This window comes from Fistularia commersonii, chromosome 5 (genome assembly GCF_037954325.1).
Source record: "Fistularia commersonii isolate RoL2024-O1a breed Wild chromosome 5, RoL_Fcom_v1.0, whole genome shotgun sequence".
NCBI lineage: Eukaryota > Metazoa > Chordata > Actinopteri > Syngnathiformes > Fistulariidae > Fistularia > Fistularia commersonii.
Window position 1 is genome coordinate 16304532 of NC_141288.1, and position 14033 is coordinate 16318564.

Sequence of the window (14033 nt, forward strand, 5' to 3'; positions counted from 1 at the left end):
CTGTCCCGGGAAACGGTAGGGATGAGCTTGCACAAGTCGGCTCGTTCATTTTTGTTGTAATAGTATCTTGATCCACAAGATGCGGCTCTTGCAGAGCTCCGCAGGTAAGGATTAGGAGACTATCCCCAGACGTCATTGGGCGTTAGGCAGGATTTCCCCCGGATCGATCACGAGGCCACATATGGAGACATACAACCATTCCCACTGTCATTGGCATGTCTGAAAACATTGTGTAATTTTTTTTTTTTTTTTTGAGTTGGAGGAACCCAGAGACGTGAAGCTGCATGAGTTTGACCCACCTTGAATTTTAACATGAATTAATTTTTCATTATTTTATCAATTTAGATGTGAATTAAATAATATTGTGTGTTTGTGTGTGTGTGTGTGTGTGTGTGCAGACCCCTAGCCCCAGCATTACGACTCTGCCTCAGTACCTGTACAGATTTATTTCAAAAAAATAGCAACTATATATGTAGCGTCACACAAATATATGCAAAAGGATCAATGTAAGGCTATGATAACAGAAAATAAAACATCCTGTGTGCCATAAAGTGATGTGATAGGTTTTCAGTCTTTAGACTAATTGTTTTTTCAGTTTGTTGTTGCTATTATATGAGCCTCAGGTAAATGTAGGCCCTTCCAGTAAATGAGTGTGTGTTTCTGCTCCAGAGCTGCCATAACTGTAAAAGCAAACAAAATGTAGGTGGAGGATGTAAAAAGACATATGAGAATTTTGTAAAGGGATAAGGAAGTGAACTTTTCATAGAAGGAAGTTCGCAAAGGGAAACACATATTTCTTTGAACAAACATTGTGGTATTTAAAAAGTCACACTAAAAATACAATAGCACGCCAAACTATTGCAGGTTTCGGTGTTTGAAGAGAAAAAAATAAAAAAACCGCAGATATTAAATATACCTTTGTTGACAATGCATCTAAAAATATATATTATGTATATTTAGAAGGAATGAAAAACAGCTGAAAATCTTTAACTGTGTCTTAAAGATGCCTTTGGACATAAAGTTGTGAGAGAAGATAGTTGTTGTGTATTTAGGGTTTTAGCTGCAAGATTAATTCACATTGTCAAATTAAAATCTGACATGTTCTCACTTCTATTCAAACAAATGCTCAGAAAAAAAATCACCACACATATGCTCACATGCATTCATGTTAAATATCTTAAATTTAACCAGGACGGTGTAACATCCCTAAGGATGGGCATAGCTTTGGGAATTTTTTTTTTTTGTTTTGTTTTTTTTTTGTTTTTTTGTTTGGGGGGGCAGTTAAGAGAGCAAACTGTCCTTTTCAGATTTTCCACACGGCGGGGAATCAGGTATGATGAGTCCGCTGCCAGCCGCAGACTGCTGCGGGAACACCGGGACCACAAATTCTGGACTGGAAACTGCAGAAGTAGAAGAAATGTAGAGGCTGAATTGTCACCAAATGTAAAAGATGATCCATAGTTAGTTATAATAATCTCACCTCCTTGTTCCTTTGCAGCACAGCCGCTTTGCTTTCTCGCTTGTTTCCTCCTCTGATAAACTAAGGGCAGAGGCGGTTAAAGTAATGAGGAAATAGCTTGAAGAAAGGCAGCCACCCAATATTGTAAGCCAGTCATGCAAATCCACTTGACTGAATAACTGAGTCTCCTAAAGGCTTTAATTGGAATACGGAAAAGGCGCAACACCCAGCCAGTTGCGTTGGATTGGGAGTTTCCCAATCGAGAGCGTGAGAAAGGTGTGTGAGGGTGGACGCGCGATTCGTTACAAATAAAAGATAAGTGTGGCCCTTGACCTGATTGTGATTGTGTCCTTACCGGTTAATACTATGTGCAATACTAGAGCAACAAAAATGAGGGCAGACAGGATAATGCCAATGGGCGTGATGACCCAGGTCAAGTCTTTGGCGGCCCTTGAGGAAGGCAGAGCCTCCATCGCCGGCGAGAAATCTGCAGGGAGAAATGGCAGAGCTTGAAGATGTGTGTTTGCAGGAGTCAGAGAAAGACATCGGTTAAAAAATACTAAAAATCATAACTCTGATAACCTCGCAGCACAAGTGGATGGTGATGGTTTTGGAGTATTTTCGTCGCCCGATATGAGGTTTTATGTTTTCATGAGCTCTCAAGGCTCACTTGAAAAAAAGAACAGAAGGTTTTGTTCTTTCGCTTTTTTTACAAGATCCTCTTTTTTTAAACAGATATAAACAAAGTGTACTTTATTTTTATGAGTGTTCCTGGAAAAAGAAGAGAACTCACCACATTGCTCAACACAGTGAGTGAACGTGGCGGCGTACTTCACGTCCAGCCTCTTCACCTGCAAAATAAACGAACGTCAGCGCGGTTGGAAATGTAAAACCCCCGCAGTGAGCCTCTTGGGGTTTATTTACGTGGCAAACTCACATGGATGCAGGAGTTCTCCAGGCACAGATCCGTCAAGTTCAAGGCAACAACTGTATTTCCCTCCTGAGAAGAGATACAAGATTCAAAACCCTGAAGGCGTTGTTGTCTTTTGTCAGTTTTATACCTGTCTTGCAGGAATACGGGCTAGGTTTTGACTGACAGACGAAAACTAAATGCAACAAGAAGCAACATTTTCTGTTTTGGACACCTGTGCACCCTGACATTAACACAGAGGCGTCAGATTCCCGTCAAATTTCCTTCAACTGCAGGGAATTTAGGATCTCCAACAAACCTCTGGCATGCTTTTGGGACTGTGGGAGGAAAATGGAGAACCCAAAGGAAACCAATGGAGACAACGGAGAGAACATGCAGAAAAACACCCCTGTCAAATTTGAGGCCAAGCCCTTCTTGCTGGGAGAAAGAAGCGCTAACAACCTTGCAACCCAGCAGATTTTATGAAATACCGCAAAGGCAACCATCTACTGCTTTGACTGCTCTAAAATTATCTCTAAAAGACTTCTCCAGTGACAGTAGTGACTCCCGGACCATCTTGCGATCACCTTGTATTGACTTTTCCCGCAGAGTTTGCTTCACCTACCACTTGGACGATCCGTGTTTCGGTAAGATGGCATTCGGGTCCCTCCGCAGATTTCACGCACAAGCCCACCGAGAACGTCGCAGCCACCTGGGACAGCATTGTCAGTTCTTCGCGGCCCTCATGTCTCTCCGAGGCCACCTCCCACACTGTGAATGATATCGTGCCGCTGTCAGTCTCCACGGTCTTGTCCAGCTTTCAAAATCATGTCATTCTGGCGTGAGAGAGGCGGCACCTTGGAATTGTCCACCGACGAAGGGGCACCTCGTCCAGAACTGATGACCTGCTGTGAACTGAACAAAATATTAAATACCGTTTAAACAATGTCTCACTTCAGGATGGAACATTCATTCGATGGCCACTGCTTAGCATGCATATAGCATCGCTCTAACTAAACGCTTAAAATTCTGAAATGAGTTTTGAAAATGCAATGCATATACTTTCTGCAACAACAAAAAAAAAGCCCAGTGACCCCCGAACACATTAATCTGAGAGGAAATGATTGTGAAATACAAACGGGGTCAGTACCTTCAAGCACAGTTCGGGGTGGGGATCCACTTTGCTGAATATTATCTGCGAAGCGAGACAGCATTCGTGAGAGAAATGGCCTCCTGGATGGCGAACTCGAAACATGACGCCTCGGGACTTTTTGCGGTTTAGTGACATAACAGGTTGCACAAAATCAGCACTCAGATTGATGAGACGTGCCAACGGGGGGATTTCTACACACAAAATCCTTAAAGGCCCCCGTATTGTCTTTTGGACTCAGCCGCAGATGTCACGATATGTGGGATAATATTATTTTGTACTTACATCAACACAGTTAAGAGTGATGAGGTGTTGCCTTGAGTCGAATTAGCATCACGATCTCACGTATGCGACGGGCTGATCGTTTTGTTCCGAGACTATTCTTTATGATTTTAGATTCACGATCATGATCTCATGAGGTGCGTTTACCTTTTCTCTGCTGACGTTGTGCAGGGAGTCGGGCAGATCCACACAGACGTCGTCTTTTCCTTTCTGACACATGGTCACCACCGCGTCCACCGGGCATAGAGGCTCCCAGGACAGCGAGGATTCCAACGGGTCGAATGCAATCCCGTACCAGAGCTCCTCCAGACCTGCGGGTCAACGCCGGTGAGTCCCATCGAAGTCACTCATCTGATTTTTACTTTAATCGGGAAGACGTTGATGTGGCAATCTCATAAACAATGTAGCGGAAGTAGCCTATTTGTCATTGGGCCAGAGACGGGATACACCTTTGACCGGTCGCCAGTCGATCACATGGTCAGATACTGAGACAAACAACTATTCATTCAATCATATAAACCAGTGGTCCCCAACCCCCGGTCCCCATTTGGTACTGGTCCATTAATAAAATTTTTCTTGATTCCAAGTTTTTTCATTAGACCTTCCGGATCTTATTTTGAAAGACAATTGCTTCTGCCTTCGCCTTACTGCTGCAGCTAATATTGTAATTGCCTAATATAAAGTGTTATCATTGTATTCAGGTTTTGAGCCCCAGCGCCTCTAAACGATCAGCGGAAACATTTTCATGTATAAAACCGGTCCCTGGTACAAAAAAGGTTGGGGACCGCTGATTTAAATATCTAATAAACATACAACTATTCACCCTCTCATTCATATTTCATATAGAGACCTTCAGCCATTCACCCTTTCAGTAGGGATAGACCCTAAACCGGTCACCAGTCAATCTTTGGGCCATTTATTGACACAAACAACCATTAATTCACTAATTCACACGTCATTTTGACATACCACCATTCACTCTGTCATTGATACTTCATATAGAGACATACAACCATTCATCCTTTTCATATGATAGACCCTTGACCAGTCACCTGTCAATCATGGGGCCATTAAAAGACAAATAAAGCCTGTCACCTGCTCCTCCAGACCTCCCGATCAACGGCGGTGAGTCCCTTCAAAGTTACTCATTACTCTGTCTTCGCTTAATTGCAGTACGCTGACGTAGCAACCTCACACACAATGTAACCAAGTCAGACGTCATCGTCATTTACTCATTCATTCATTGACAAAATTGCTTATCTTGTGCTCAGGGTAGCTAGAGAGGCTGGAGCCTATCCCAATTGTCATTGTCCGAGAGGACAACTTACATACAACGCTGCAATAGGATCAATAGATAAACACACCCGGACAATGTGCACCCTAAATAACCAGGAAGGATCCAAGTTGTACCTTTGTTCCCACCATAGGTGCAACTCCCCCCCCAAAGGTACAACTTTTGGGGATTTACTTAATTGGAATGTAAGAAGGTGAAGCCAAACTTCTCAGAATGTGACACAAAGGAATGAAACCTGTTGGATAACATGGACTCATAACATGTTGGATGACATGGACTCATAACATGTTGGATAACAGGCTCAAGTGGAACCGGGGACAAGTTAGGTGCTGGAGGGTGCAGATGGGCCTGGTCCATCTTGATGTTGATCCCAGTACGTTGTTGTATGTGGTTTATACAACGTCGTACAGGGCGTTGCATGTATGTTGTACGGTGGTTCCTCAACTAATAATCAGCATAACAACTTCCTTTGACCTGGTTTCTGCAAATCAACTATCCCATTAGCATAAATGGGTATCGTAATCTACACCTGCCCACAACCCCAATGGTTACATTCAGAAACTCCCAACAGGCCATTAGAACTGAAGGAGCCTCTCAGGTGAGGGGTGAAACATCTTCAAGTGATGAAAATCAAGCCCAGTTCACCCTCTCACTCGCACATTTAGAGTTTCCAATGCATATTTTTGGACAGTGGGATGAACCTCGAGAACCCCTCGGAACCCCACATAGACACATGGAGGCTCCACACAGAAAGGCCCCCTTGTCCAACCACAGATTTTGTTGCAGAAGGGCTAACTGCTAAGCTACCTTAAGTATTAATGTCTTAGACAGAAATAAAGGCCATCCATATTTAAAAGTTTCCATCAGGTGGGTCTAGTATTTAGTCTTGAAAAAGCACATAAGAAATAATTATGACACTTCTACTGGTGACGGAGGACGGTGGAGTGACTCACGCTCTCGGAACGGGCAGACCTGGATTCTGGAGGCGTCCGTAACATCAGACCAGCCCTGCGGAGAATTCACTGATGAACTCATGAGATCATCTGCGCTAGAACAAAACAACGTGCGATTTGGAAACACTTACCTGTATGCAAAGACAGGGAAGAGGCCTGGAAAATGACAGTGTTGCACTTTTTATCTCCTGGTCCATCTTTATCTGCATGGTAGAAGAGCAGGTTTCACAGAACTTTACCTTACTCAGTCGCTATCAAAATGTGGCCTGGAGATTCCCAGGATTCCACTGGTCCAACACCTGAGCGTTAGCTACTATTCACCAAACTGGATGACTCATGGAATTTACTGAGACAGTGGAAATGAGTGGTATATGTCAGCCTGACTCACACATACGCACAAATACATGGTCAGACACGCAAAATATAATTGCATGCTTGTATCTTGTCATTTTCTTTTTTTTCTATTCTGCTAGGCTTTGTAGAAGCAAGGGTTACCAAGGCATTTGCATCCGCGCCAACACAGATGTAGTCGTTGTAACACAGGCGGAGATAGTAGTTGTGATCTTCCAGCATGTCCGTCACGGTGACGCCTATTTCCTTCTTCTCCAGGTTGACCTCATATGAAAGCCTGCCAGCTGGAAGAGGGGAAAGATCACAGTGGGTGAGAGGGGAATCATCTGAAACCCTGTGAATTAAGCTCAAGTCAAAAATAAGAAAGTGTCTGACATTAAATGATTAATATTTAATGTTCCCTGGACTTTGGAGCTTTGATAAAACCATATGTTAGAGCTAATATCATAAACTGGCGTATGGGGTATTATCTAATTTTATTTTATTTTATTTTATTTTATTTTATTTTATTTTATTTTATTTTATTTTATTTTATTTCATTTTATTGTTTTTTTGCTTTTAATTGTTTTTAAATTATCTCTAATACATTCATTAAAAATGAATGTATTAAAATTCCTTTTTATTCGAATGTACCTCAGTGTTTCGAAATGGTCTACTTTGATAACAAATACATGCTTTTTTTCATTTTGAGAAACAAAATTTCACCTACTGATGCATTCCGGGACGTGGCTTCTCAAATCATCGCTGCTGCAGTCTGTAATGAGAAATTACAATGGAAAAACTGCATGTACATTTTGAATATAAGGAAATACATGATGTATTCCATGACCAGAGAGGGTTTTTTTATGCTTAACCTTCAGTGACAAGGAAGTACTTGATGGATTACACATTGCCTGCCACAATTTCTGCAGTCTCATATCAATGACTGTGTTAACATAATATTCAGATTTGCTCGGCAGTCGTACCCGGGGAAAAATATGTGCTGGACAAAGTTCCGCCACAATAGTTTGGCGATGTTTGCACTTTTACTTGCACTTGTTGGTTGGGAGAAATACCCATGCAGTCATTTTCGATTTCAACCTATAGAAAACAACAAGATTAGGTGTTACTACGTCATTGAGATGGATTTTGTTCTTATTTTAACACAGAATATATATGAAGAAATATAGGATATGTGCAAACTCCGGCATTCACTCAAGTGAATTATACAATTATGCAATTGTATAGTTGTAGTACTGTATGCACCTGCATCTCAGACGAATTCTGTCTTAATGACTTGGAGATGCTGAAGAGCCGGCATTTCTGCAGCATCATTGGCATCTGCGTACAGATGAACAAGCCCTGGATGGACTCTGCAAATAAATGGGTCAGGAGCACAAGAAAAACAAACTGTCAAACAGCCCTGAAACATATTAATCTTTCCACGTTTTTATATTGCAATCATTTGACCTTGTTTCCAACAAAGGAAATGAAATCAAAAATGATGAAATGAAAGACACTCCCGTGGATTTTTACACAAATTTCAGTGTAAGATAGAAAGATTTTATTTAAACAAACATTAAGAATGTGTGGAAAAACCACATATGTGCCATTGATAATGTTAATTTTCATGTCCAGTCACGGCCTGGTCCGTGCCTTGCATGGCATCTCTGCAACCATCATTGCGTGAGTGTGTGAGTGTGTGTGTGTGAATGGGTGAATGGAATCAAGTGTAAAGTGCAATGAAACCGAAAGGTGTAAAGGCATTTTATGAGTTGGGACCATTATTATTCTTTTATTGGTGTTATTATTATTGTTGTTATTACTGCTGCAGTGATTTTTATCATTATTGTTATTAATATTGTTGTTGTTGTTTTTGTTGCTGTTGCTGTTGCTGTTGCTGTTGCTGTTGCCGTTACTGTTGGTGATGGTGGTGGTAATGTTATTCTTATTTTGTTGTTGTTGTATTTCATTTTCGTTAATGCTATTATTATTATTCTTGTGTCTTTTGTGTTAACATGCTTGCTATTGTTATTATTGTTGTTGCTGTGGTTATGATTGTTATTTTTGTTATTTTATCTGCGTTATTGTTGTTGCTGTTTTTTTTATGTTATTTGTATTAACATCATCGTAATTGTTCTTATTATTATTGCTGTTATTGTTATTATTTCATTGGTGTTAATGCTATTATTATTATTCTTGTGTCTTTTGTGTTAACATGCTTGCTATTGTTATTATTGTTTTTGTATGACTGTTATTGCTGTTATTTTATCTGTGTCATTGTTGTTGCTGTTGTTGTTATGTTATTTGTATTAACATCATTGTAATTGTTCTTATTATTATTGCTGGTTTTTTTTTCAGTTTCAATATCTCCGAATGAAGTGTGGCACAAAATCACGTACCAGTAATGCGTAATGTGACTTTCACTCTGAGGTGGAGGAAGCACCTCTGCCGGCCCTCACACCTCATGACCGTGGAGAGGCTGATGTTCTGGAGCGCAGACAAGGTGTTCGAGATATCAGTTGGCTTCTGACATTGAGGCAGGAACCAGACTGCAGGGGGGGGCAGAAGAAAAAGAAAATGTCAAAAAGTTATTTTTACTTTTTAATGTTGAAGTTGCACCCAAAAAAGCATACAGTCAGACAGTATTCAGAATATCTCAGGAAAAAATCATGACCTAATCACCAGTGATTTGGATAGCATTGACACGAGACTCCAAAAATTGAAACCCCTCAAACCATTCGTCATCCGTTCACATTTTTGCATCACATCAGTATGACATAGAAATATGTGCCGGGTGCCGTAATGCAAAACCTGAAACATTGTTACCACCCTGACATTTGGGAGTTTCAGACATGCTTTGAATATTCAAAACTCTCAAATGCATTGTAGAGGCGTTTGGAATTATGATCGCTGCAACGGTTTCCTCACGTCAGGCTGTTCAAGTGTAATCCGGATGAGATTGAGGAAGTTTGTTTTATGTGCTAAACCCTATCCTATCTGGATGCGTGAGTGCAAATGTGTGTTTACTCTTACAACCTGGCCTGGTCCTGCAGTGGAGGCCCTGTGAGGAGACAGGAAGCAGAAAGATAGAAATTCAATTATTTGCTGTAGATTCACTTATCACATGATATAAATGGCATTAGTAAGGATAATGTAAATGAAAATAATTTCAGAAAGGTCCAAACTGTGTTTATTGCTCTCAAACCCATCATAACAGTGGAACAATCATTAAAAAAGCCCTTGAAATTAACCAGATAAAATTGATTTCGTTGAATAAAATCATCCTAAACAGTTTAAGGTAAACACCAACTCCTCACCAGCCAGTACCGTTAAACGTTAAAGCCAGTTTCCTGTATTGCATCTGGGATATCAGCTAAAGGTTAATCTGAAGTGATGTGTTGTCATTCTAGATAAAGCGGCTCTTAATTAGCGTCAGGGAAACAAAATCTGATGCACATAATGCTCACGAAGTTAAGAGTAGGAGTGATCTCAGTGGGGAAAGAAGTAAACACAGTTAATCGATGTTATATCTCTCAAATGAGCTGCCTAGATTTCCTCTTTAGCTGTGAGTCAACAATGAGATAGACGGACGCGGTGGGAACTGGAAGATATCTGCTTCGACATATTCCTCAGTAAAGTGAGAGTTTCGTCGTCACGGCAATCCAAGTTGTCGAAGATGGATTTGGACGCAAGTAAAACCAGACTTGTTTTAACCAAAGCTAAACTGAATAAATAAACTGAAATCCCACAGATTTCCTTATCTAGAAAAAGCATTACAAAACATAAATAGAATCACTCTTGGGGCAATTTGGATTGCACTTTATTTAAGCAAAATGGGTCAAACTATTTATATCATCTTCAGTTCAAAGTCAGCTTTATTATCAATTTCTCCGCATGTACTGGACGCAAAGAAGAACCCAGAAGACGTTTCTTATAATCCCCAGTGACATGAAATTAATAAAATAAGAGTGCAAATTAACAGTAGGGCGCACTGTTGCATTCAACAGTAAACATTGACGTAGGAAGTCTAAAGTGCACGTAGATACAAACTGATATTCGAAAGCATGAGATAGTAGCAGCGGAGCTTTTTGGAAACAGACGAAATCTGAAATTAAAGAGTAATAGCGTCACTAATAATTGAACTGTAGTATGGTTGGACTATATTGCAGTTCTATATAGTCATACTATACTGCACAGGAAGACTTCAAGTGTTTTGTTTTTTTTGTTTTGTTTTGACCCTTTTTGTTTTGTTTTGACCCTTTCGCCCTTACCTGGGAACACTTGGTGCTGCACGTCTCTATCCTCTCCAGCGCCGCCGGTTCATCCAAAGCTCCACCGTAACCGAAGCAACAGGGCGCCAGCAGCAAAGCGGCCCACAGGATCATCTCCATCATCTTGAAACTGCTAACAGACGTCTTTCTTTCCTTTCCTTTTCCTCGGCGGCCGTGTTGAAATGCAGGGTCGGAGGTAAGATGCCGGGTAGCTTCCTTTGCCCTGAATGCAGCTGGATCCAGTCAAAGAGTGATGGGGAAGAAACCAAGCTCACCAAGTGCGTTTATCTAAGAGGGTGGGGCCTCCAGGCAGAGAGTATCACTGGATGAGGGTGGGAGGGATTTTCCTTGTCATCAACATTCCACTCAGTCCTGATCGCTTGACTAATTATATTTTTATCTAACATTTAATTTCACTGTGCCGAGAACTAGCTCCTTGCTTTACCCAACAGCTCAGGGGACTAATAAATAAATATGGAAGCTGCTTTTTTTGAGCTTCAAGGAAGCTTTCGCTAAGAGTCAAGCGCCTGGTTTTAATCTATTTGTTATTCAGGTGGCGTAAATCTATTGCTGTAAAGTCAATTTATTTAGACTCTTAGCTCTACTATTAATTCATTCATTCTGAAAAAAATACATTTGTCAAGAGTTTTAGGAAATATTCAAATGTATTTTTTTTCCAAAAGGGAACTGATTACCATTAAGAATTTAGAGTAAAATAAAAGTGATCAAAGTTATACTATCATAAATAATTTAGTTGAGTTCAATAGAAATTTTCTTTGATTCTAACCAAAAGGCATTTACCAGTAAGCTGCTTAGCCCTTATAAAGTTCATTTTTGTGATTCAAGGAAGCCTTTGCTCACAATCAAGCACCTGGTTTTAATCTGTATTTGTTATTCAGGTGGTGTGAACACATTACTGCAAAGTCAATATAGTAAGCAAGTTAACTCTAAAATTAATTCATCTAAAAGAATACATTTGTTTAAATTTTCAGAAAGTATTTAGATTTTTTTTTTTTTGCAAAAGGAACTGGTTGCTGTTGAGAATTTAGAGTAAAATGAAAGATATACCGTCATAAATAATTTAGTTGAGTTCAATAGAAATTTTCTTTGAATGTAACCAAAAGCCTTTTAACACCTTGAAAATACCAGTAAGTCACTTAACCCTCATAAAGTTCATTTTTGTGATTCAAGGAAGCCTTTGCTAAGAGTCAAGCATCTGGCTTTAATCTGTATCTGTTATTCAGGTGGTGGAAACTCACCACTGTAAAGTCAACATATTAAGCAAGTTAGCTTTACTATTGAGTTCTAAAAAAGTAGATTTGTTGAGATTTGGGGGAATTTTTTACATAAATATTTAAGATAATTTCCTTTTTTTGTTTTGCAAAAAGGAGCCTATAAGAAGTTAGAATAGGACTCAGAATTATACCTTCATAAATGATTTAGTTGAGTTCAAGAGGTTTTCTTTAATTCTAACCAGTTCTAAACCAACTTACATGATCCCTTTAACCAGTAACTCGCTTAACCCTCATAAAGTCTGTCAAAGTTTACAGTATAGTAGATGTGAACATTCAGATGCCTTGTCACCAACATACTCGATACCTGAAAAATCAGAATTGAATTGAATTTTACCATCCGCAAAAATAAAAATTTGAGATAAAACAAATACACTGAAATGTTGACATCTCAAAGGTTGAAAAAAACTTTTGTCACTGCTGAAAATGACCTTTTAAGATCATCATCATCATTGCCAGAGGGACTTTCTGGAACTGTCTGGAAAGGAGTGAGCAATCTTTTATGGGTAATCTTTACTTTCTCTGTTGTTTTTCCAGTAACAAAAAGTTTGAGTATTTGTTCCTGGAAAATGCTGTTTTAAAATCTACAGTCTACTTTAGTCATTTCAAAACTGGAAATACCATTGGTGTGAAACACACACGCTAATTTAGCTTATAGATGTGTAAATTCTTATCATTATCATGTCTTTTCCTGGTGGGAAATAAGATAAGATAAGATAAGATAAGATAAGATAAGATAAGATAAGATAAGATAAGATAAGATAAGATAATACTTTGTGTTCCCCATCGGGGAAATTTGTTTGTCTCAGCAGTGCAACAATAACAATATCAAGAATATAGATAAAATAAAATAGTAAATACCATCAGTTACTAGAAGCAGTTTGCACAAGTCAAAATGTTAAATCCCATATACGTTGTGCTACAAATCGACAGAACTAAAAAAAAAAAAAATTGTGGCAATGTGTGAATTTCCCAAAAGCCTAATGGTGGAACTCAAGAGTGGAAAACATTCCCGTGCAGATTCCATGACTAAGATTCAGCACGGGTTTGATATGGGCGCTTAAAAAGTCAGCCAGGTGTGAGTCAGCACTGGTTGGAAATTTAATTAACATAGAATGAGAGACAGGAAAACTGCAACTACTTGTGTGTCATCCTGTAGTTTAAAATTGCGCAAAAGCATCAATGCAAAAAATTGGCACACAAGCTGACTGATGCTAAATATTGACGTTCGTCTGTGGCTGGAATGTGATCCTTACCAAGGTGATACAATAACCAGTAGAAAAATAATACACACTGTGTGAGTAATATGCCATCTTACAATAACTCACACACCCTTGCGACGTATTGGCTTTTGTTGGTACAAACAAAGAAACTCCAACTGCGTATCAATGATGATAAAGACGAGGAAACACGTTAATTTGAATAGAAAATACATGTGGGTTGACTCTCGCCACCTTATCAGAACACCCTAAAAAAAAACCAGAGGGCTACGGGAATAGAACACTGTCATGAAAGTTGATCGAAAGTTGATGGTGAAGGAATTGTGCAAAACTAAGATGTAAGAAATACATATGTATATATATATATATATATATATTAACTGCAAAATCTTGTTTGCAGAGGACCTCGTGTACTGAAGTGATTCTGCGAGGACCAAACAGATTCCCTTGTCAAACACTGCAAGAAAAGTCCTTTCATTTGCAAGCAGTCAGACTTTTTGATGCCACCTTCTGGGATTCAGGTGCGTTGCAGTGACTGTTGTTAGTTTGTGTGTTCTTTTGTGTTGTTTGTTTCATGGCAGTGGATTTACTCACGTAAATGAAACATTGCATTATAATGGCTCAGTAAATCACACTGGCTGTTGCTAATCGATGTAAGAATGCTAAATTAAAGCATTTAGATGCAAATATTTCAACATTCGCAATTTATAAACTAAAAGCAAACTATTAAATATCCTAAAAGGCCCTTGGAACGGTTGCAAAACATGCAAATGTTGTCAGTAAAACCGGACATCCCGGTTCATTCAAAAAACAAAGAGGAATCTTGTGTAGACAGCACTCTAAATAATAACAGACGTAAACAAGATCTT

At 39.5% G+C, this 14033-nt stretch overlaps 1 protein-coding gene across 2 annotated transcripts; it reads right to left on the reverse strand.

Moving 5' to 3' along the window:
* Positions 1-300: 300 nt before the first annotated feature.
* Positions 301-10890, reverse strand: il17rel (interleukin 17 receptor E-like). 2 transcript variants are annotated; one of them, XM_086146163.1, is made up of 18 exons: positions 10653-10890; positions 9415-9442; positions 8781-8930; positions 7645-7751; positions 7365-7479; positions 7109-7153; positions 6544-6683; positions 6180-6251; positions 6049-6103; positions 3949-4112; positions 3520-3564; positions 3227-3284; positions 2995-3140; positions 2397-2459; positions 2253-2310; positions 1815-1946; positions 1481-1540; positions 301-1400 (listed from the first exon to the last, which is right to left on the reverse strand). In XM_086146163.1, exons 1-18 carry the CDS (start codon positions 10773-10775, stop codon positions 1282-1284), a joined length of 1680 nt encoding a protein of 559 aa, XP_086002289.1. In that variant the 5' UTR covers positions 10776-10890; the 3' UTR covers positions 301-1281. The 2 variants fall into 2 exon arrangements, with proteins under 2 accessions (XP_086002289.1, XP_086002290.1); XM_086146164.1 differs by having other exon boundaries at positions 302-1400; positions 9418-9442.
* Positions 10891-14033: the final 3143 nt, after the last annotated feature.

Bases quoted from the DNA above. Each gene is read 5' to 3' on its own strand.
- il17rel (XM_086146163.1), bottom strand. From the start codon at position 10,775: ATGATGGAGATGATCCTGTGGGCCGCTTTGCTGCTGGCGCCCTGTTGC. The intron at 9,443-10,652 runs GTAAGGGCGAAA...GTCTCCTCACAG, and splicing joins GCAGCACCAAGTGTTCCCAG to GGCCTCCACTGCAGGACCAG. The intron at 3,141-3,226 runs GTGCCGCCTCTC...TATCATTCACAG, and splicing joins CGTCGGTGGACAATTCCAAG to TGTGGGAGGTGGCCTCGGAG.